The sequence below is a fragment of the Triticum aestivum genome, chromosome 5D (genome assembly GCF_018294505.1).
Source record: "Triticum aestivum cultivar Chinese Spring chromosome 5D, IWGSC CS RefSeq v2.1, whole genome shotgun sequence".
Taxonomy (NCBI): Eukaryota; Viridiplantae; Streptophyta; class Magnoliopsida; order Poales; family Poaceae; genus Triticum; species Triticum aestivum.
This window is the reverse complement of record NC_057808.1, coordinates 522680933-522697448: the sequence shown is the minus strand read 5'-3', so window position 1 is coordinate 522697448 and position 16516 is coordinate 522680933. Positions and strand designations below refer to the sequence as shown.

The following is a 16516-nucleotide window of genomic DNA, read 5'->3' as shown; positions in this document are numbered from 1 at the left end:
GTGAATTTTGACGATCATTTTTGAAAGAAAAAGAAAGAAAAAAAAACTGGTTACTAGATGCTTCTAGTCTTGGTCCACATGGTTTATCCCAATATAATAACCATTTGAAAACCTCTAAGTGGTCCTTCTTATCCTCCGGTCCACCCCACGAATTTGAATTTCGCCTCTCCAAATTTCTTTCTTCCGAGCCAAGTCCTCGAGAATATCCCCGCCCTCCGTTTGATCCGTGCCGCGCGATCCTCCCGAGCCAGGCCCAGGAGAATAGGGAAATGAAATCCCGAGAGTGCCCCTGAACCGACCGGCCCGTGCTCCCCACCCTTTTTCCCTTTTAGCCCCCGCCTCCTCCGCCACTCGTCCTCCGGCTTCCACCGCAACCCCACAACCGCACGCCACCAACACCCCCGCCGCATCCGCCCCACCCACCGACGAACCAAACCCTAACCCTAGCCCTTCCCCCCACCGCCGCCGCGCCGCGCTCCCATGGCGGGGCGCCGAGGCTGCTGAGCGCCAGCCCCCGATCGCGCGCGACGATGGATTGAGCCCGCCCGGACCCGAGGCATGGGGCCCAACCCTAGCCTGGACATGCTGGCCGCCGCCGCGGGGATGGAGTCGGCGGCCGAGGCGGCGGCGGCGGCGGCTGCGGCGGAGGCGCAGCCCAGGGGCCGCGTGGTGCGGATCATCGTGCACGACGCCGACGCCACCGACTCCTCCTCCAGCGAGGACGAGTCGGCGCCGCCGCCGCCGCTGGCCACGATGCCGACGACCAAGGAGGAGCGCCGGAGGGAGCGCAAGAAGCGCCGCCGCGTCATGGAGGCCGGGAGGAGGGAGGACTCGGGGCTGCCGCCGCCGCAGGCGTCCGCCGGGGCGCGCACGCCCTCGGTGCGCTACCGCGGCGTGCGCCAGCGCCGCTGGGGCAAGTTCGCCTCGGAGATCCGCGACCCGATCCAGGGCCGCCGCCTCTGGCTCGGCACCTTCGACACCGCCGAGGAGGCCGCCGCCGCCTACGACGCCGCCAAGATCCGCATCAGCGGGAGCCGCCGCCCGCCCGACGGCGCCACCACAGGCTGCTTCCCTTTCCCCTTCCCGCCGCCAGAGCCTGCCAAGCCGATTACCTCGCCGCCGCCGCCTCCTCCGCCTGAGCCCGCCAAGCCGGCCATCTCGCCGCCGCCTCTGCCAGCTAAGCCGTTCGCCCTCCCGTTGAAGCTGAGGCTGAAGCTTTCCTTCAATGCACAGGTCAAGGACAAGGGTTGGAACTGGTGCTCTGCAGGCGATGTCAAGGAGGAGGAGGGCGGGGGCTGTGATGGCGAGGCAAAGGTTGGGGATGTGAGCATTGCAGGCGAGGTCAAGGTGGAGGCTGGGGGCTGTGCAGGGGAGGTCAAGGTGGAGGCTGTGGGCTGTGCAGATGGGTCGAAGGAGGCCGGCGGTAGCTCTGAGGTCCAGGCGGTCAAGCCGATGTGGGCAATGATCACCGGGAAACGAAAGAAGCGGTCAGGCTGCGGCACCCGTGTCGGCGCCCTCCACGCCTCCTCCGTCTGCGTCGAGGAAGTTGGCGGGACCTGAGGGAGGGTCCGACTATCCCCGTAATTACTATCGTTAGATCTTCTACTCTTCTGCCTAGCGTCGTCGTCCGAACTTCTTTGGTATTGTGTAATTTTTGTCAAGTACTAAACTCCTTGATGTGCAAACTCATGACCATCCTGTGATATGATTGTGGATGATTTAATGTATATACACCCTTCAATATGGTCAATAGTCGATGCCAAGGATATGCCGCTTTGATGTGCAATGAAACTGATGTACTATAATATCCAAACTAAAATTCTTTATTGAGATATATCATATATGTAGCTTTCATCTTGGATCAATATGAAAGTTAGTGGGAAACTATAGCAATCACTCCTGAAGTGGTAGTAGTTAAGAAATTGAGATGGTCTTTCCTTTTAGAATGATGGTCTTTGTGAATTCTTCTTGAGAACAGATGTGCTTGTGCCAGTTAGATCAGTACTGTTACTTGATTTGTCTCATGTGTCCATGTCCAGGTTCAGTTATTTTCCTCTGTAAGCTCTGTTTTATGTCATGTCCTGGTGGTGTTAACATCACCATGGCATGACTATTATATCACTTATTGAATGACTTGGTGGAATATGAATCTTGGTGACAGTAATGTTATGGTTGTAGAATTTGGCAATTTGCTTCATCGAGTTTTGTAGCTGAAATCTGCGGCATCTGTTGTTTCAATCTGATGCTGTTTTAATATTTGTGGTTTGAGTTCAGATGTGCTCATTTTTATCTTCACATCTGAAAACACACACGCACACAGCCTTTTCTGCTGTGTTGGTGCACATGGATGTGGAACAATGCTCAGTTTGGTAGAAAGATTTGGAGTCTTGCCCAACTTTGCCTAACTGTTCTGCTACGGGCACAGAAAAACATTTTTGTGTGGTGTGCTATGTGCTTGTCTCACCAATCTGGCCAACAAATCTCATGTTATCAGTCTGAGGGGCTGCAAAATTTCATCAACTGAAAAAAGTTCAATTCTAGTTGATCGTGCCGGTGCAGTAGTACTGTAGCACCACATGTTAGATGAGGAGTTCAATACAGTAAGTACTGTACTTACTATGTCCTTGCCATATAAATCCTATTTTGATTGGTCAGACAACATTTCGATCACAATTATTCTATTAGCATAAGGTTTATGTGATATAAAATCACAATCAAAAGTAACTACTTTTTGGTAGGAATTACTTTTGATTTGATTGTGCCCTGGACCAGAAGGCGTCCAATGTTCTGCCTTCATATGGTCACAGGAAACTTGAGCTGGAAACCGAAAAGAAAAGGCTGGATACAACCCATTCCAGCAAGTATTTATTCAAACTTCACTAGATATGTCTTCAAATTTGAACAGGTCTGATCCCTAGTCGAATGTTTGAACACTTCTTAAGCTGCCTTTTCCACGAACATCGTGACCGATTCTTGTTTTCGCCGAGAATGTTCGAGGTATAAAATTACATCTGCAGATGCCTCTGCATCTCCAAAAAAAACTATACGGCATTACCGTTGCAAATGTCTCCCAGGTGATTCCTGGCAGTAGCATATCCCATCTATCATGCCAAGCAGAGACAAACATGCCTGACACCAAAGCATGCCTGGAGCCACCTGTGGGCTATTGTATTCACTAGAAACAAAGAATCCAGTTTAGTAAGTATTCCCTCTGTCTGGATGTAACCTTTGATTGGTTAGACAGAGTTTTGTCCAACGATTATGCTATTAATACAAGGTTTATGTGAAATAAAATCATCATCGGAAGTAACTACTTCTGAATACAATTCAGCCGGTGATCTTGAGGTGTCCGGGCCAAAAGATGACCAATGTTCGGTGGGGAACTATGGCATTTGTGGCTTGTAAATCTTCCAGACTTATCTTGTATTCCCATGATCACTACTGTTTAATCAATAAAGTGTGTTTAGACTCAAAAAAGTAACTGGTTAAGAATTTAGATGGTTTTTCTTTTTAGATTGATTGATGTTCTTCTGAACAAATGTGCTTCTGCCCGTTAGATCAGTACTATTAAATGTTTTTTGTCCTAAGTGTCCATGTCCAGATTGAGTTATTTTCAGTTAAGGCCTTTGCAAACTCTGTTTTATGGCATGTCCTGGTGTTAGGTGTTGACATCACCATGGCATGACTGACTGTATCTCTTATTGAATGACTTGGTGGAATATGAGTCTTGGTGACAGTAATGTTATAATAGTAGAATTTGGCAACTCGCTTCATCCAGTTTTTAGCTCAAATGGGCGGCTTCTGTTGCTTCAATCTGAAGCTGTTCCAATATTTGTGGTTTTAAGTTCATACGTTCTCCTTTTATCTACATTTAAAAACATGCATTTTAGCTCAAACGATGCTCATTTTGGTAGAAAGATTTGGAGTCTTGCCTGATCTTATGAGTAACTGTTTCGCTACGGCGCTGTCACTATTTTTGTGTGGTGTGTTCTTCAGTTATTTCGCTTGTCTGGCCAGTTTGGCTAACAGATCTCATCTTATCGATCTGAGGGCTGAACAATTTTATCAACTGAAAAAGTCCAATCTAGTTGCTTGTACCGGTGCAACAAGTACTGTAGCACCACATGTGGCCTATTCACTAGAAACAAGGAATCCTGTTTAGTAAGTATTCCCTCTGTCCGGCTATATAAAGCGTACTTTGATTGGCCCTTTGATAGGAAGTTTACATGATATAAAATCATCATCAAGGTAAGTACTTCCGAGTAAGCGTGTGATCTCGAGGTGTCCCGGGCCAGAAGATGTTCAGTGTTCACCTTGATGGTCACAGGAAAGGTCAGAAAGAGCTGGATCACAACAATTCAGCTAGATCTATCTTAATTTTTGAACAGTCCACTCATAGTCCTATGTTTGAAAAATTAAGCTGATTTTATTCAGACTGAGCATCCTGTTCTCATTTTCGCATAGTACATTTTCGGTGTAAAGTTAATCTGCATACGCCTCTATATAACTTCAAAACAACGATACAGCATTACCACGGCTAACGTCTCCCACTTGATTCCCAGCAGCATTATCTCATCTATGATGCCAAGCAGAGACGGACGAACACGCCTGAACCCAAAACTGCCACGAATTCATACAGTTCTCCAATATAAACTCCAACGGTCCATGAACATTAGAAACCGGATTGCTACATTGCCGACTCGAAACCTCCGTGACCGAACCTATAGCAATCGCTCGTGAAGTGGTAGTAGTTTAAGAATTTGAGATTGTCTTTCTTTTTAGAATGATGGCCTTTGTGAATTCTTATTCGGAACAGATGTGCTTCTGCCAGTTAGTTCAGTACTGTTAACTGATTTTTGTCCTATGTGTCCATGTCCAGATTCAGTTATTTTCAGTTAGTCCTCTGGAAGCTCTGTTTTACCTTTCATATCAAGTCCTGGTGTTTAACATCACCATGGCGTGACTATTATATCTCTTATTGAAGGAATTAGTAGAATATATGAATCTTGATGACAGTAATGCTATATTCGCAAAAGAAGAAGAAGATGGCAGTAATGCTATAATAGTACAATTTGGCAGTTTGTTTCATCCAGTTTTGCCTCAATCTGATGCTGTCCTAATATTTGTGGGTTTCTTAAGTTCAGATGTTCTCATTTTATCCACTTCTCTGCTGTGTCGGTGCATATGGAATGATGCTGGATCCTGTGTTGAACTTATGCCTATTGATTGCTCAGACAAAGTTTTGACCAACAATTATTCGTCTATTATTATACTAGTACGACATGCGATGTAAAAATCACAAGAAAAGTTAACTACTCTCGTATACGAATTAGACGACATTTTTCCTGTAATTTCTAGGTCAATATACTGAACATGACCTAACTTATTCTGCTCGTCTCACCTGTACGGCTAACAAAGGTCATGTTATCAATCCGAGGGACCGAACAACTTTAAAGTTTGTACGGGTACAATAATTTAGTCATGACTACCTGGTGTTATGCAGTTACAGGTACTGTAGCAGCACATGTAATGAATCCGATTTAGTCTCAATATATAAAGTGTTTTTTGATTGGCCAGGCAAATTTTGACCAACATTTATTCTATTAATATATGGTTTCGGAACTAGAAAATCACAATCAAAAGCAAGTACTTCTCAAATACGAATTCACCGCGCGAGGTGTCCAGGGCCAGAAGATGTCACCTTGGGTCACAGGAAAGGCAAGCTCAAGCTGGGAACAAAGTGAACCAAAAAAAAAAAAACGCTGGATACAACCAATACGGATGCAGCTACAACTAGTAAGTACTCTCTCCGTCCATCTATATAAAGCCTATTTTGAATGATTATTCAGACAAAAAGTTTTGCCCAACAAGTATTCCCTCCGGATACAACTATTCCAGCAAGTATTTACCCAAACGCCACTAGTATTCCCTCTGGATGCAACCATTTCAGATGTGGAACGATGCTCATTTTGGTAGTAGAAAGATTTGGAGTCTTGTCCAACTTACTATGCCTAACTGGGCAGTTACCTGGTTTCTGTGTGGTGTACTGCTTGCCTCACCAGTCTGGCTAACTAAGCCCATGTCATCAGCCTGGGCAGTTATCAACTGAACAAGTTCAATCTAGTTGCTTGCACCTGTGCAGTTTACTTTATCATCACAACATGGCGCTCTGTAGATAGTGATACAGCTACAGAGTACTGTAGTACCCACAAGTCGAGTATTCACTAGAAATAAGGAATCCAATTTAGTAAGTATCCTCTCTGTCGGGCTATATAAAGCGCATTTTTATTGGTCAGACAGAGTTTTGGCCAACAGTTATTTCTATTATTATACGGTTTATGTGATGGAAAATCACAATCATAAGTAAGTACTATTGGGTACGAATTCAGCGAATGCACTTCAGGTGTCCAGGGCCAGAAGATGACCAGTGTTTACCTTCATGGTCACAGGAAAGGTAAAGCTTGGAACAAAAAAAAACAAAACTGGATACAACCATTCCAGCAAAGTATATTGACTCAGACCTTTCTCAAAATTTCAAGTCTAACTCACAGTCCAATGTTTGAAAACTTCGTAGGCTGATTTTTTTCCGGCATATTCGCGACAGATTCTCATTATCGCCAAGTATATTCAAGGTATAGAACTACATCTGCATATGCTATTGTATCTTCAGAACAACAGTATGTTAAATGATTATATTTCTAAAAAAAAAGTATTGTTAAATGATTTGTCTGATGTATCCATGTCCAGATTCAGTTAAAGCCTTTAAGTCACCATGGTGTGAATATATATCTCTTACTGAATGACTTGGTGGAATATGGGTCTTGATGAAAGTAATGTACTGACAGTAGAATTTGGCAGTTTGTTTTGTCCAGTTTTGCAGCTGAAATCAGTGACACCCATTGTTTCAATCTGATGCTGTCCCGATATTTGTGGTTTTCTTAAGTTCAGATGTTCTCCTTTTATCCACTTCTCTGCCATGTTGGTGCGTATGGAACGATGCTGGATCCTGTGTCGAACTTATGCCAAAACTGTTTCTGCTACTGCAGTCACCTATTTCTGTATGATGGTTATTCTGCTTGGCTCACCAATATGGCTATCTGACAACTAATCGCTTGTACTTCCATGGTAACTTTGTTATGACTAGCTGTGTTCTACTATTGATGCAGCTGCAAGTACTTGCTAGAAATAAAAAATCCAATTTAGTAAGTAATCCCTCTGTCAGGATATATGAAGCATATTTTGATTACTCAGACAAAGTTTTGACTAACAGTTATGCTTTTACTATGCTATATAGCTTATGTGATTGGAAATTTCTTGCAAAAAAAAAAAGCTTATGTGATGAGGAGATCACACCAAAAAATAAGTACTACTCCCTCCATCCCATAATGTAAGACGTTTTTTGACGGAGGGAGTATACGAATGGGACGGAGGGAGTACTTCCGTTTACGAATTAGACGGCATTTTCCCCCCGTAATTGTTAGATCAATATACTAAGCATGATCTTGAGAATATCACCTGGTACAGAGCAACTTGACATGCCATAGAACGATGCTGTTTTAATTTATGTGTTCGTCAAGTTCAGATGTTGTCCGTTTATATACATTGCCATAGAATGGATGCAGCTTCAGTGACTTACTACACCCGCCTTTGGAGTCTGCCCAACTTGTGCCTAACTGCCTTTGCTTCACCTACCTATTTCTGTGTGACGCGTCATCAATCGGAGGGACTGAACAATCTCATCAACAGAAGAAGTTTGTGACGGTACAGTAAGTTAGTCATGACTACTTGGTGTTATGCAGCCACAAGTGCTGTCTAGTACTGTAACAGCAGCACATGTGGCCCATTCACTAGAAATAATGAATCCAATTTAGTAAGTACTCCTTCAGTTCCAACATATAAAGCGTATTTTGATTGGTCAGACAAGTTTTGACCAACATTTATATTCTATTAATATATGGCTTAGGAGCTACAAAATCACAATGAAAAGTAACTACTTCTGAATACGAATTCACCGCGTGAGGTGCCCGGGTCCATACTTTATTAAGATGTTCAATTTTCACCTTTGGTCACAGGAGGAAAGGTAAGCTCAAGCTGGGAACAGACGAAAAAAAAGCTGTGGACACAACCATTCCAGCAAATATTTGCTAAACTGCATGATGTTTTTTCAGTTTAGGCCTCTGTAAGCTCACCATTCCAGTGCTAACCTTTCTTCAGAACAGATCAGTAGTGTTAGATGACTTTTCTAGTGTGTCCATGTCCAGGTTCAGTTATTTTCAGTTAAGGCCTATGTAAGCTCTGTTCTGTGTCATGTCATGGTGTTAACATCACCATGGCATGACTATATCTCAACTGAATGACTTGGTAAGATATGATGAATCTTGTTGATTAGAATTTGCTCCATCAGTTCTGTAGCTTCAATCTCACACTGTTCTAATTTGTGTGGTCTTTAAGTTCTGATATCCTCTTTTCATTTACAATTCTAACATCTAGAAACACACAGCCTTTTCTATTGTAGTGGTGTGACACTGCTTGCCTCGCCAGTCTGGCTAACAAAGCTCATGTGATCAGTCTGAGGTCTGAACAACTTATCAACTGATTAAGTTCAATCTAGCTGCATGCACGGGTGCAGTAACTTTTTCATCACCACTTGGTGTTATGTAGTCTGTAGATGCAGCTACATAGTACTGTTAACACCTAGTACTAGAAATAAGGAATCCAGTTCAGTAAGTATTCCCTCTGTCCGGCTATATAAAGCGTATTTTGATTGGCCAGACATAGTTTTATCCAACGATTATTCCATTAATATATAGTAATACTTTATGTGACATATAGTCACAATAAAAAGTAAGTGCTTATGAATGCGAATTCAACGTGTGATCTTGAGGTGTCCGGTTTTCACCCTCATGGTCACAGGAAAGGCAAGCTGGAAACAAAAAGAAAGGCTGGATACAACCATACCATTGCCAGCAAGCATTTACTCAAACGCGACATATCTATCATAAAATTTCAACAGTCCTAACTCACAGTCCAATGTTTGGAAACTTCTTAGGCTGATCTTTTTCACAGGATTCGCAGTCAATTCTCGTTTTTCTGCCGAGCATGTTCAAGGTATAAAATAAAGTCTGCATATGTGTCTTATCTTCAAAACGACAATACGGCATTACCATGGCAAATGTCGCCCGGGTGATTCCTCGCAGCAGCATATCCCATCTATGATGCCAAACAGAGAAAAGCAAACATGCCTGAACCCAGAATTGTCATGAATCCATACAGTCCTCTAATATAAACCACCACGATCCACGAACACTTAGGGAATTCGAAAGTTCCGAGACCGAACCAAACACCTTAAGGCACAAGCTGATGATCCTTGTAGTGCCTTAAATGAGATATGTAGCTTTCATCTTGGATCGGTATGAACGTTAGTGAGGAAATTTGGCAGTCACTCCTGTGAAGCGGTAGTAGTTAAGAATTTGAGTTGGTCTTTCTTTTGGGAAAGAAGGATGGTCTTTTTAAATTCTTCTTCAGAGCAAACGTGCTTCTGCCAGTTACATCAGTATTGTTAAATGATTTTTTGTCTCATGTGTCCATGTCCAGATTCAGTTATTTTCAGTTAGGCTATTGTTAGCTCCGTTTTATGACATGTCCTACCATGGCATCAGTATTGAATGACTTGGTGGCATATGAACCTTGATGACAGTAATGTTATGATAGTAGAATTCGGCCATTTGCTATATCAAGTTACATGTTTCAACATGATGCTGTTCTAATGTTTGTGGTTTTAAGTTGAGATGCTCTCTTTTTAGAAACACGCAGCCTTTGTCTTGTGTTGGTGCACATGGATATGGATGTGGCACAATTGTTCATTTTGGTAGAAAGATTTGAAGTCTTTTCAAACTTATTATGCGCAACTTTCGCTACGGCACTGTCAAATATTTTCTATGGCGTGTTATTCTACTTTTCTCTCCAGTCTGGCTAACAAATCACATGATATATTAGTCTAAGAGGCTGAACAATCTATCAACCTAATATATATTAGAACGCGACTACATCTTTCTTTCCTTGGTCCAATGTTTGAATACCTCTTAAGCTGGTTTTTCCACCGAACACACAGCCTGTGTATCTGCCAAACAACAATAATATAAACCTGACAAACGTCTCAGCAGCAATCTCACATCTATGATGCCAAGGAGAGGCAAACAAACATGCCTGAACCCAAAATTACCACAAATTCATACAGTCCAACAATATAAACCACAACGATCCATGAACACTGATTTTGACATTAAAAACCAGACTGCGACATCGTCGGTTCAAAGCCTCCGCGGCCCGAACCAAACACCACGACTCCACAAGGCACAAGCTGATGATCCTTATACCCTTTTTATTATTATCCGCGACTCCATAATGCAGAAGGGTGGATAATATACAAGGAAGTTCCGACGCCTAAAAGAGGGTGAAAAGGAAAACATGAAAGCTCACATACTCGGGCCTCTCTAGTCTGTCTGTCATGGACATCACCTACCATCATAGCACCACATTACTAGGGTTAACAGTCAATTAACAAATAAAGCGAATGTTCTAGGACCTTACAGCAACCCAAAGCTGGGCCGACCCACCGACCCAGGACTCTACTACTTCCACTGTCCCAGCGGCTTCTCCTTGTCCGCAGGAGAGACCGCAGACTCATACTGACTCGTCTAGCGAAATGCAGGGCGTCGCTTCCTTCAAGTGCGCCCGCGGCAAACGTTGCCCGGAGACATGGCGTCCCCATTGGGGGGCATAAGGCACCTGGACAATACCGGTAACGATGAGGGGTGGCTCCTTCCCTACTGGCCTGTTTTCGCACGCTTCATGCCACCATTGCTGAATGGGGAGACGCTTCCCGGATGAGGGCTGTCCTCTCTCAGGGTTGAGTTTAGCATCGCCAGCTCCCTGAGCTGTTGCCTCTTGTAGATATCCTGTGTCTCATCCTGCAGCAGAAACCAATATGGCTTTGTGAGTGAGGCATATCCAGAGTGGTACCGCCTGTATACAAAAACCATTCTTGGACAAACAAGCAGCCATGGCATATATGTGCAATTGTAAACACAAGTTCCAGATAATAAATGAGAAATGGAAATGGACTCGACAAAAATATAGGGAACCAATGGAGAGAGATCAGTAATGCTAATCTAAAATTCAAGAAAAGATATATCTGCTAGGTGGTGACCACTAGCACTGAGGAAGGTGGAGGTTAACATTTTTACACATGATTTCTCACATTATCAATTATTCTTTATTAAAAAGCACTTATTAAACCATAAAAAGGATAATTGGGTATTTGATTGGCTTTCTCCAGAAAGCAAAAATCAACATTATTGGAGTGCATATTAATCACTTACCACTGGCTTTAGCAGTTCTTCTAGAATTTCCTGTGCATGTCTCAATCTGGCATCAATAATATTGGCTGGGAACTCAGCCTCTATCAAGATATGAAGTTGTTCACTCAGATGCTCATAGCCTGGTTTTCCTCTTAGCTTGTCCTCCTTGAGAAAATAAAGAAGAAAATATGTAAACCTTAAGTTATTAGAGGCAGAAAACCAAGTAATGGAAACTACAGGTATAAATAGCGAAGCAGGAAAACAGACTTATGAGGAACAAAAAGAAAGTTGAAAGGTAAACTGGACAGAATAAAAATATATTGCACGTCAGTGTAAAAGTAAAGTTATCATGAAGAAAAAGTATTAGCTTGCAGTTACATAATTATGGACTAGAAAAAGAGTAGGGAGTTCCAGGAGAAAGTTATTACACATAATCCAATGTTAGGGTTATGAACAGGCCGTGAAAGGCCAAACATGGTGATGGATGAGGTCCCTAGAACTGGAAGACGATTCAAGTAAACTTACTCAACTTACTATGCAAACCCAATTTGCAGACTTCGAAGAAATGTAAAATGCTAAAGCAAAATTAGACTGCTATAACTACCTGTTGGCGTAATGATGACCAAATAACTGAAGAAGCACTAGTAAGTTCAACTTAAGGGGGTGCAGATCAAACATTGCAAACTTTGGTTACCTTCCCTGGATCTTTGATGGAACCCTTTCCTCTGATGAAAACACGACAACCAGTAGATGCTTCTACCCGCTTTAGAGAATTACCTCTAGGTCCTAGAATACGTCCCACAAAATTGAACTGTCATGAAAGTAAAAAAAAATATCAGCAAAGGGATCGAAAATGGATCAAGCATCATCCTGTGTAAAATTAAAAATGCACAAGTTAGAGGCAGCATACACTCGGATAAGAATCAACTGGGACCTCCAAGCGTAGAATCTTCTTCATGACATGAGAGCTAGGGCTTGGTGGCGCTCCTTGCCAATCCATACTGTTTCCTTGAGGAAAGCCTAATCTCTTTGAAATAGTTAAAAATGGGAAGCACAAACGATTTATCAGTATTGTTTCATGAAATAAAAATATTTGGAAGAATGTGCATAACATGAATAACAGACAATATTTCTCACCAAAGAAACCCACATTTACATAGTATTATCAATTTATCATAGCATCATATATCATACCCAAAAGTTCACTATAACTTATGTATCCACAGGGTCCATTTTCTAGATAATAATGGCTAATACTCCCACAGTGAAGCATGCACCTTCTTGGAGTATAAAAGTGCAATAGCATGATCTACTGGATTGTAAACATATTTTATTTCTTCCTTCACAAATAAATATGTAATGAATGAATGTGTACCTCTTGGTGTAGTCCATTCCAAGGACTGAACCCATTGCCAGAGAGATTGGATCTTGGATTTGGTGAAGACATTGGACTAGGACTTCTGAATCGATGTCTATCGAAATCACTGAATCCAGGGTTATGGGCAGAGTTTGACACCCGCATAATCTCTGAGTAACAAGAAGGTCAGGTGAGAATTTAGATCAAAAGAAATGGATAAGCTATTGATTATAATCAGAATTTTGTACATCGATATTAGGTTATTTTTCACAACCAAGGCACGATATAATCATACAATGGATAAACACTGACTGGCCAAAGGCAGATATCAAAAAGCATATGCACATAGGAACCAGATCCAACATATTCGTATGGTCATTCACAGTAGGACCATAACACAAACCATTCCTTTCTCAATCCTCATAAAAACATCAACCGTTCCTTAGATATACTTATCTAATATACATACAACATGCTGATGGCCAGCGTATAGTTCCTTCTACAGGCTGGTCTAACCAAGAGACATTAGAGTGATGCAGTCGATGTAGATTTTGATCAAACACCACCATTTAAACAAAAGAATTCTTGATAGCCTCACTGAAGATAGTGAATCCCTCAGGCTAATATGTGAGATAAAGAAAATCCCATAAATCATGATCCAAGCATGTGTGCTGCGCGCAGAAAAAAGACTCAGATGGTCTCAGCATGTCCTATAGAGAGAGGCTGAGTATCAAGTGAAGTATTCCTATAATCAGCCCAGTTTGCAGAAGAACTTCATAGTTATATCAAAAGATGTTTATACGTAGTGAGGATGGAAATGAGCAAGGCTGCAGGATATCTCAACAACTCTCTGGTTGATAATGTCATTGATTTATTTGACAGCGATATATATGTCGATGTTCATATACAGCATTTAGTGTTGTCCAGTGTATATACAATCCACAAACTTAAGCACTGCTTTTTACATAGTACAGTTAAGATGAACCCTAAATAAACCACACACACAAAAAAAAGATGAACCCTAAATCAGACATATGGTTCTCGCCAATGATGAGATGATTTGCTAAGACACCAGACAAGTTTCCAGCAGCAATCGACCACCATGTGTCAGTCAAGAAGAAGATTGATCTACCTCATTGCAAACATAGATTGCAACAGAAGGATTGATCAACATTATCGCGTATAACTGCAATCACCTAATCTCGCCCCGACGAATGAAAACATCGCAGTATGTACAAAACGAAAACAGAGTGTCATCCAAGCGGTGAATGCACCAGAGACCATACGAAGCAAGCAGCAGCAACGAATGCCATCTAATCTAAAGTGGGCGCTATCCAAGCCCCGCACTCATGTACTTCCCTATCCATGGCTGCAGAGGAACACCACTCCCGTGCATAAACAGAGGAAAATCACATCAGCCTGCAGAGAGAACAGTGAAAAGGGGAGATCAGGAGATCTCACCTTGGCTCAGCAGCTTGCTGCATATGGGCAGCACCTGCATGAAAGGCCCCAGCTTCTGGTGCTCGGCGAGCAGCTCGGCCAAGTACTGGCTGCACAAAACCATTAATTACAGAGCAATCACATCACCATCCCCATTCATTCATCCGTCAAGCAAACCCAGCCCAACAGGAAAAGAAAAAACAGTACACACGATGAAAATAAAAAACCAATCTTGCCACCACGAATTGGCCAAGAAATAAGCAAAGAAAGCACGAAAAATCCAGGCGCCGCCTCTACCTATCGACATCTGGGTTGCTTCTAATCTGGGGGGATAGGTTCCTGGAAGGGGAGAACCCCTGCTGGCCGTACAGCCCGGACATGGCGGCGGCGGCGGCGGCTGCTGCCCCTCCGGAGAGGCGGAGACACAGGGCGCCGCAGCCGAGGCCGAGGCGGGGTGGTGGCGGTGGTGTGTGGGTGGGGTGGCAGGGAGAGGAGGAGAGGTGGAAAGGCTCGCTGCTTTAGGGTGCGTGCAGCCTGCAGCGGCAGCAGCCAGCGTAGTAGGGGGGAGAGAGAGGGGGGGAGGGCTGGGGGCTGCCGCTCTGGAACCCTTTTCTCTCTCTAGCGTTGGCCTCGCCCGCTAGGTTGCAACGCGCCAGCACGGCACCCCCCATTGGAAAGGCTTTATCAAAAGCCACAATTTTCTCACAGCAATAAAATGGGGGAGCAAAATAGGTCTTTTCGAAATTTTTTTTTGCGAGTCACATCGTGTCTGTGTCTGGACTGTGCATGATAACACCAAGTTTTTTGTGGCTTATGTGTAAGCCGATTTATTCTTTCGGCGAAAGGTCCAGGCGGTGCAGTTGTCGCCACACATTTCCGTAAATTGTTTTTGCCGTGTCGATGAAATTGTTTTTAATAGGTGCTTGGAGATTTGTGGTTTATGCGGAAATCATTTTCTCATTCGAAAGTTTTACGGAACGTCTTGTTGGTGTAGCGACTTCCACGTATATCGTAATATGACTTTGGCACGTCAAGAGACTCGCCGGAAAAATATGTTTACCCCGTCTAATCTTGATTTTTGTTAGTGTTCTTACAGGAAATCGTGTTGTTGCTTTTTTTTATAGCGGTAATAATGTTAACCGAGGAAACGTTCCCTGAGAAGGAGGACCCAGAGAACATCTCACAGCCGTCTGATTAAAATCATGTGGCGGGAGTTTTTTGAAAAAATTGTCTTCTATACCAAAAATTGTCATCCTCTTCTGAAGAAAATGACATCCTTGTATAACCAAAATTACCAAAGAAAACGTTCGCAAATGCTATCCTTTCCTAGGCAACATTCGCTAGACATTGTGGTACTTTTTATAGACCGCACACGTAAATAATATGTTCTGCATATAGTAATTTGGTTAGTTTGCCGCTAGATGTGAAGATTTTGTTTTTCATATATTAGTTTAGGGGTTCCTAGGGAAGAATGACACACAAAAGACATATATACATGATATACAATTACATGCATATGTGAACTTTTCAAACATATAAAATCCTTGTTCCATCACCAAAAAGAAAGGAATTAGTCAATGTGGCATATAGACTTTGTCATCCCAGGGAAAATGACGCCTTTCCGTAGTTGTCCTCGTTCCTTGTGGATATGGCTGCAGAAACTTATTGATCACGACCGATATGATTAAAAATATAATTGTGTTACCTATTTAATAAATACCCCAAAAAACAAGATTTTCTTGAATTTATCATGGTTATCACTCACTAAATATTTTAACGCGTCGAATCACATCCTTTCATTTGTATTTAGAGTGTTATTATGTCCAGCCTGTATTTCCCTACAAACCCTTTGAGGCAAATATATGCAGCATCCAAAATCTACTAATTAATTCCCTGCAATAAATCTAGTAATTAATTTCCTTTATCAGTGCACGAAGTAGTAAAATGTGGTTGTCCAGCTGCCAACAGCTAAAAACCCTATTTTGTTCCAATGTGCTAAGAAATTGTTAAAATTAAAAGAAAAGAAATAATTTAGCATCTAATAAACATGAGACACATGTTAGTAGGCCCCTCTCCCTCTCAAGTGCCGTGATCTAAATACCTGGCAAGTTTGGGCAAGCCAAAATCCCCATGTCACACTCTTTCTTCCAAACTGTCCATTTCGTACGCTAGAGTCAATTCCAAATCCAGCCTTTTCTCCATTTTTCTCCCACGTCCGATTTAACTCCCCATCCAATATGCAGGTGGCTCTTTTATTATCTCCCAAAATTTTTGGCTTTCACGCATTTAGTGGGCATGGCCCCCTTAGCGACCAAGACCGTACACAAATACTACTACGTAGTATAAACATATATACCAG

At 42.7% G+C, this 16516-nt stretch overlaps 2 protein-coding genes across 2 annotated transcripts; one reads left to right on the top strand and one right to left on the bottom strand.

The window, feature by feature from the left end:
- The first annotated feature begins 348 nt into the window (after positions 1-348).
- LOC123123432 (actin cytoskeleton-regulatory complex protein pan1) lies at positions 349-1743 on the top strand. Its single transcript, XM_044543934.1, has one exon. The coding sequence runs from the start codon at positions 559-561 to the stop codon at positions 1558-1560; it is 1002 nt and encodes a 333-aa protein (XP_044399869.1). The 5' UTR covers positions 349-558; the 3' UTR covers positions 1561-1743.
- An 8464-nt stretch (positions 1744-10207) lies between these two features.
- On the bottom strand, positions 10208-14757 carry LOC123123431 (KH domain-containing protein SPIN1). Its single transcript, XM_044543933.1, has 7 exons — positions 14455-14757; positions 14179-14267; positions 12736-12887; positions 12271-12387; positions 12055-12171; positions 11382-11525; positions 10208-10970 (listed from the first exon to the last, which is right to left on the bottom strand). Exons 1-7 carry the CDS (start codon positions 14535-14537, stop codon positions 10827-10829), a joined length of 846 nt encoding a protein of 281 aa, XP_044399868.1. The 5' UTR covers positions 14538-14757; the 3' UTR covers positions 10208-10826.
- Between the last annotated feature and the right edge of the window lie 1759 nt (positions 14758-16516).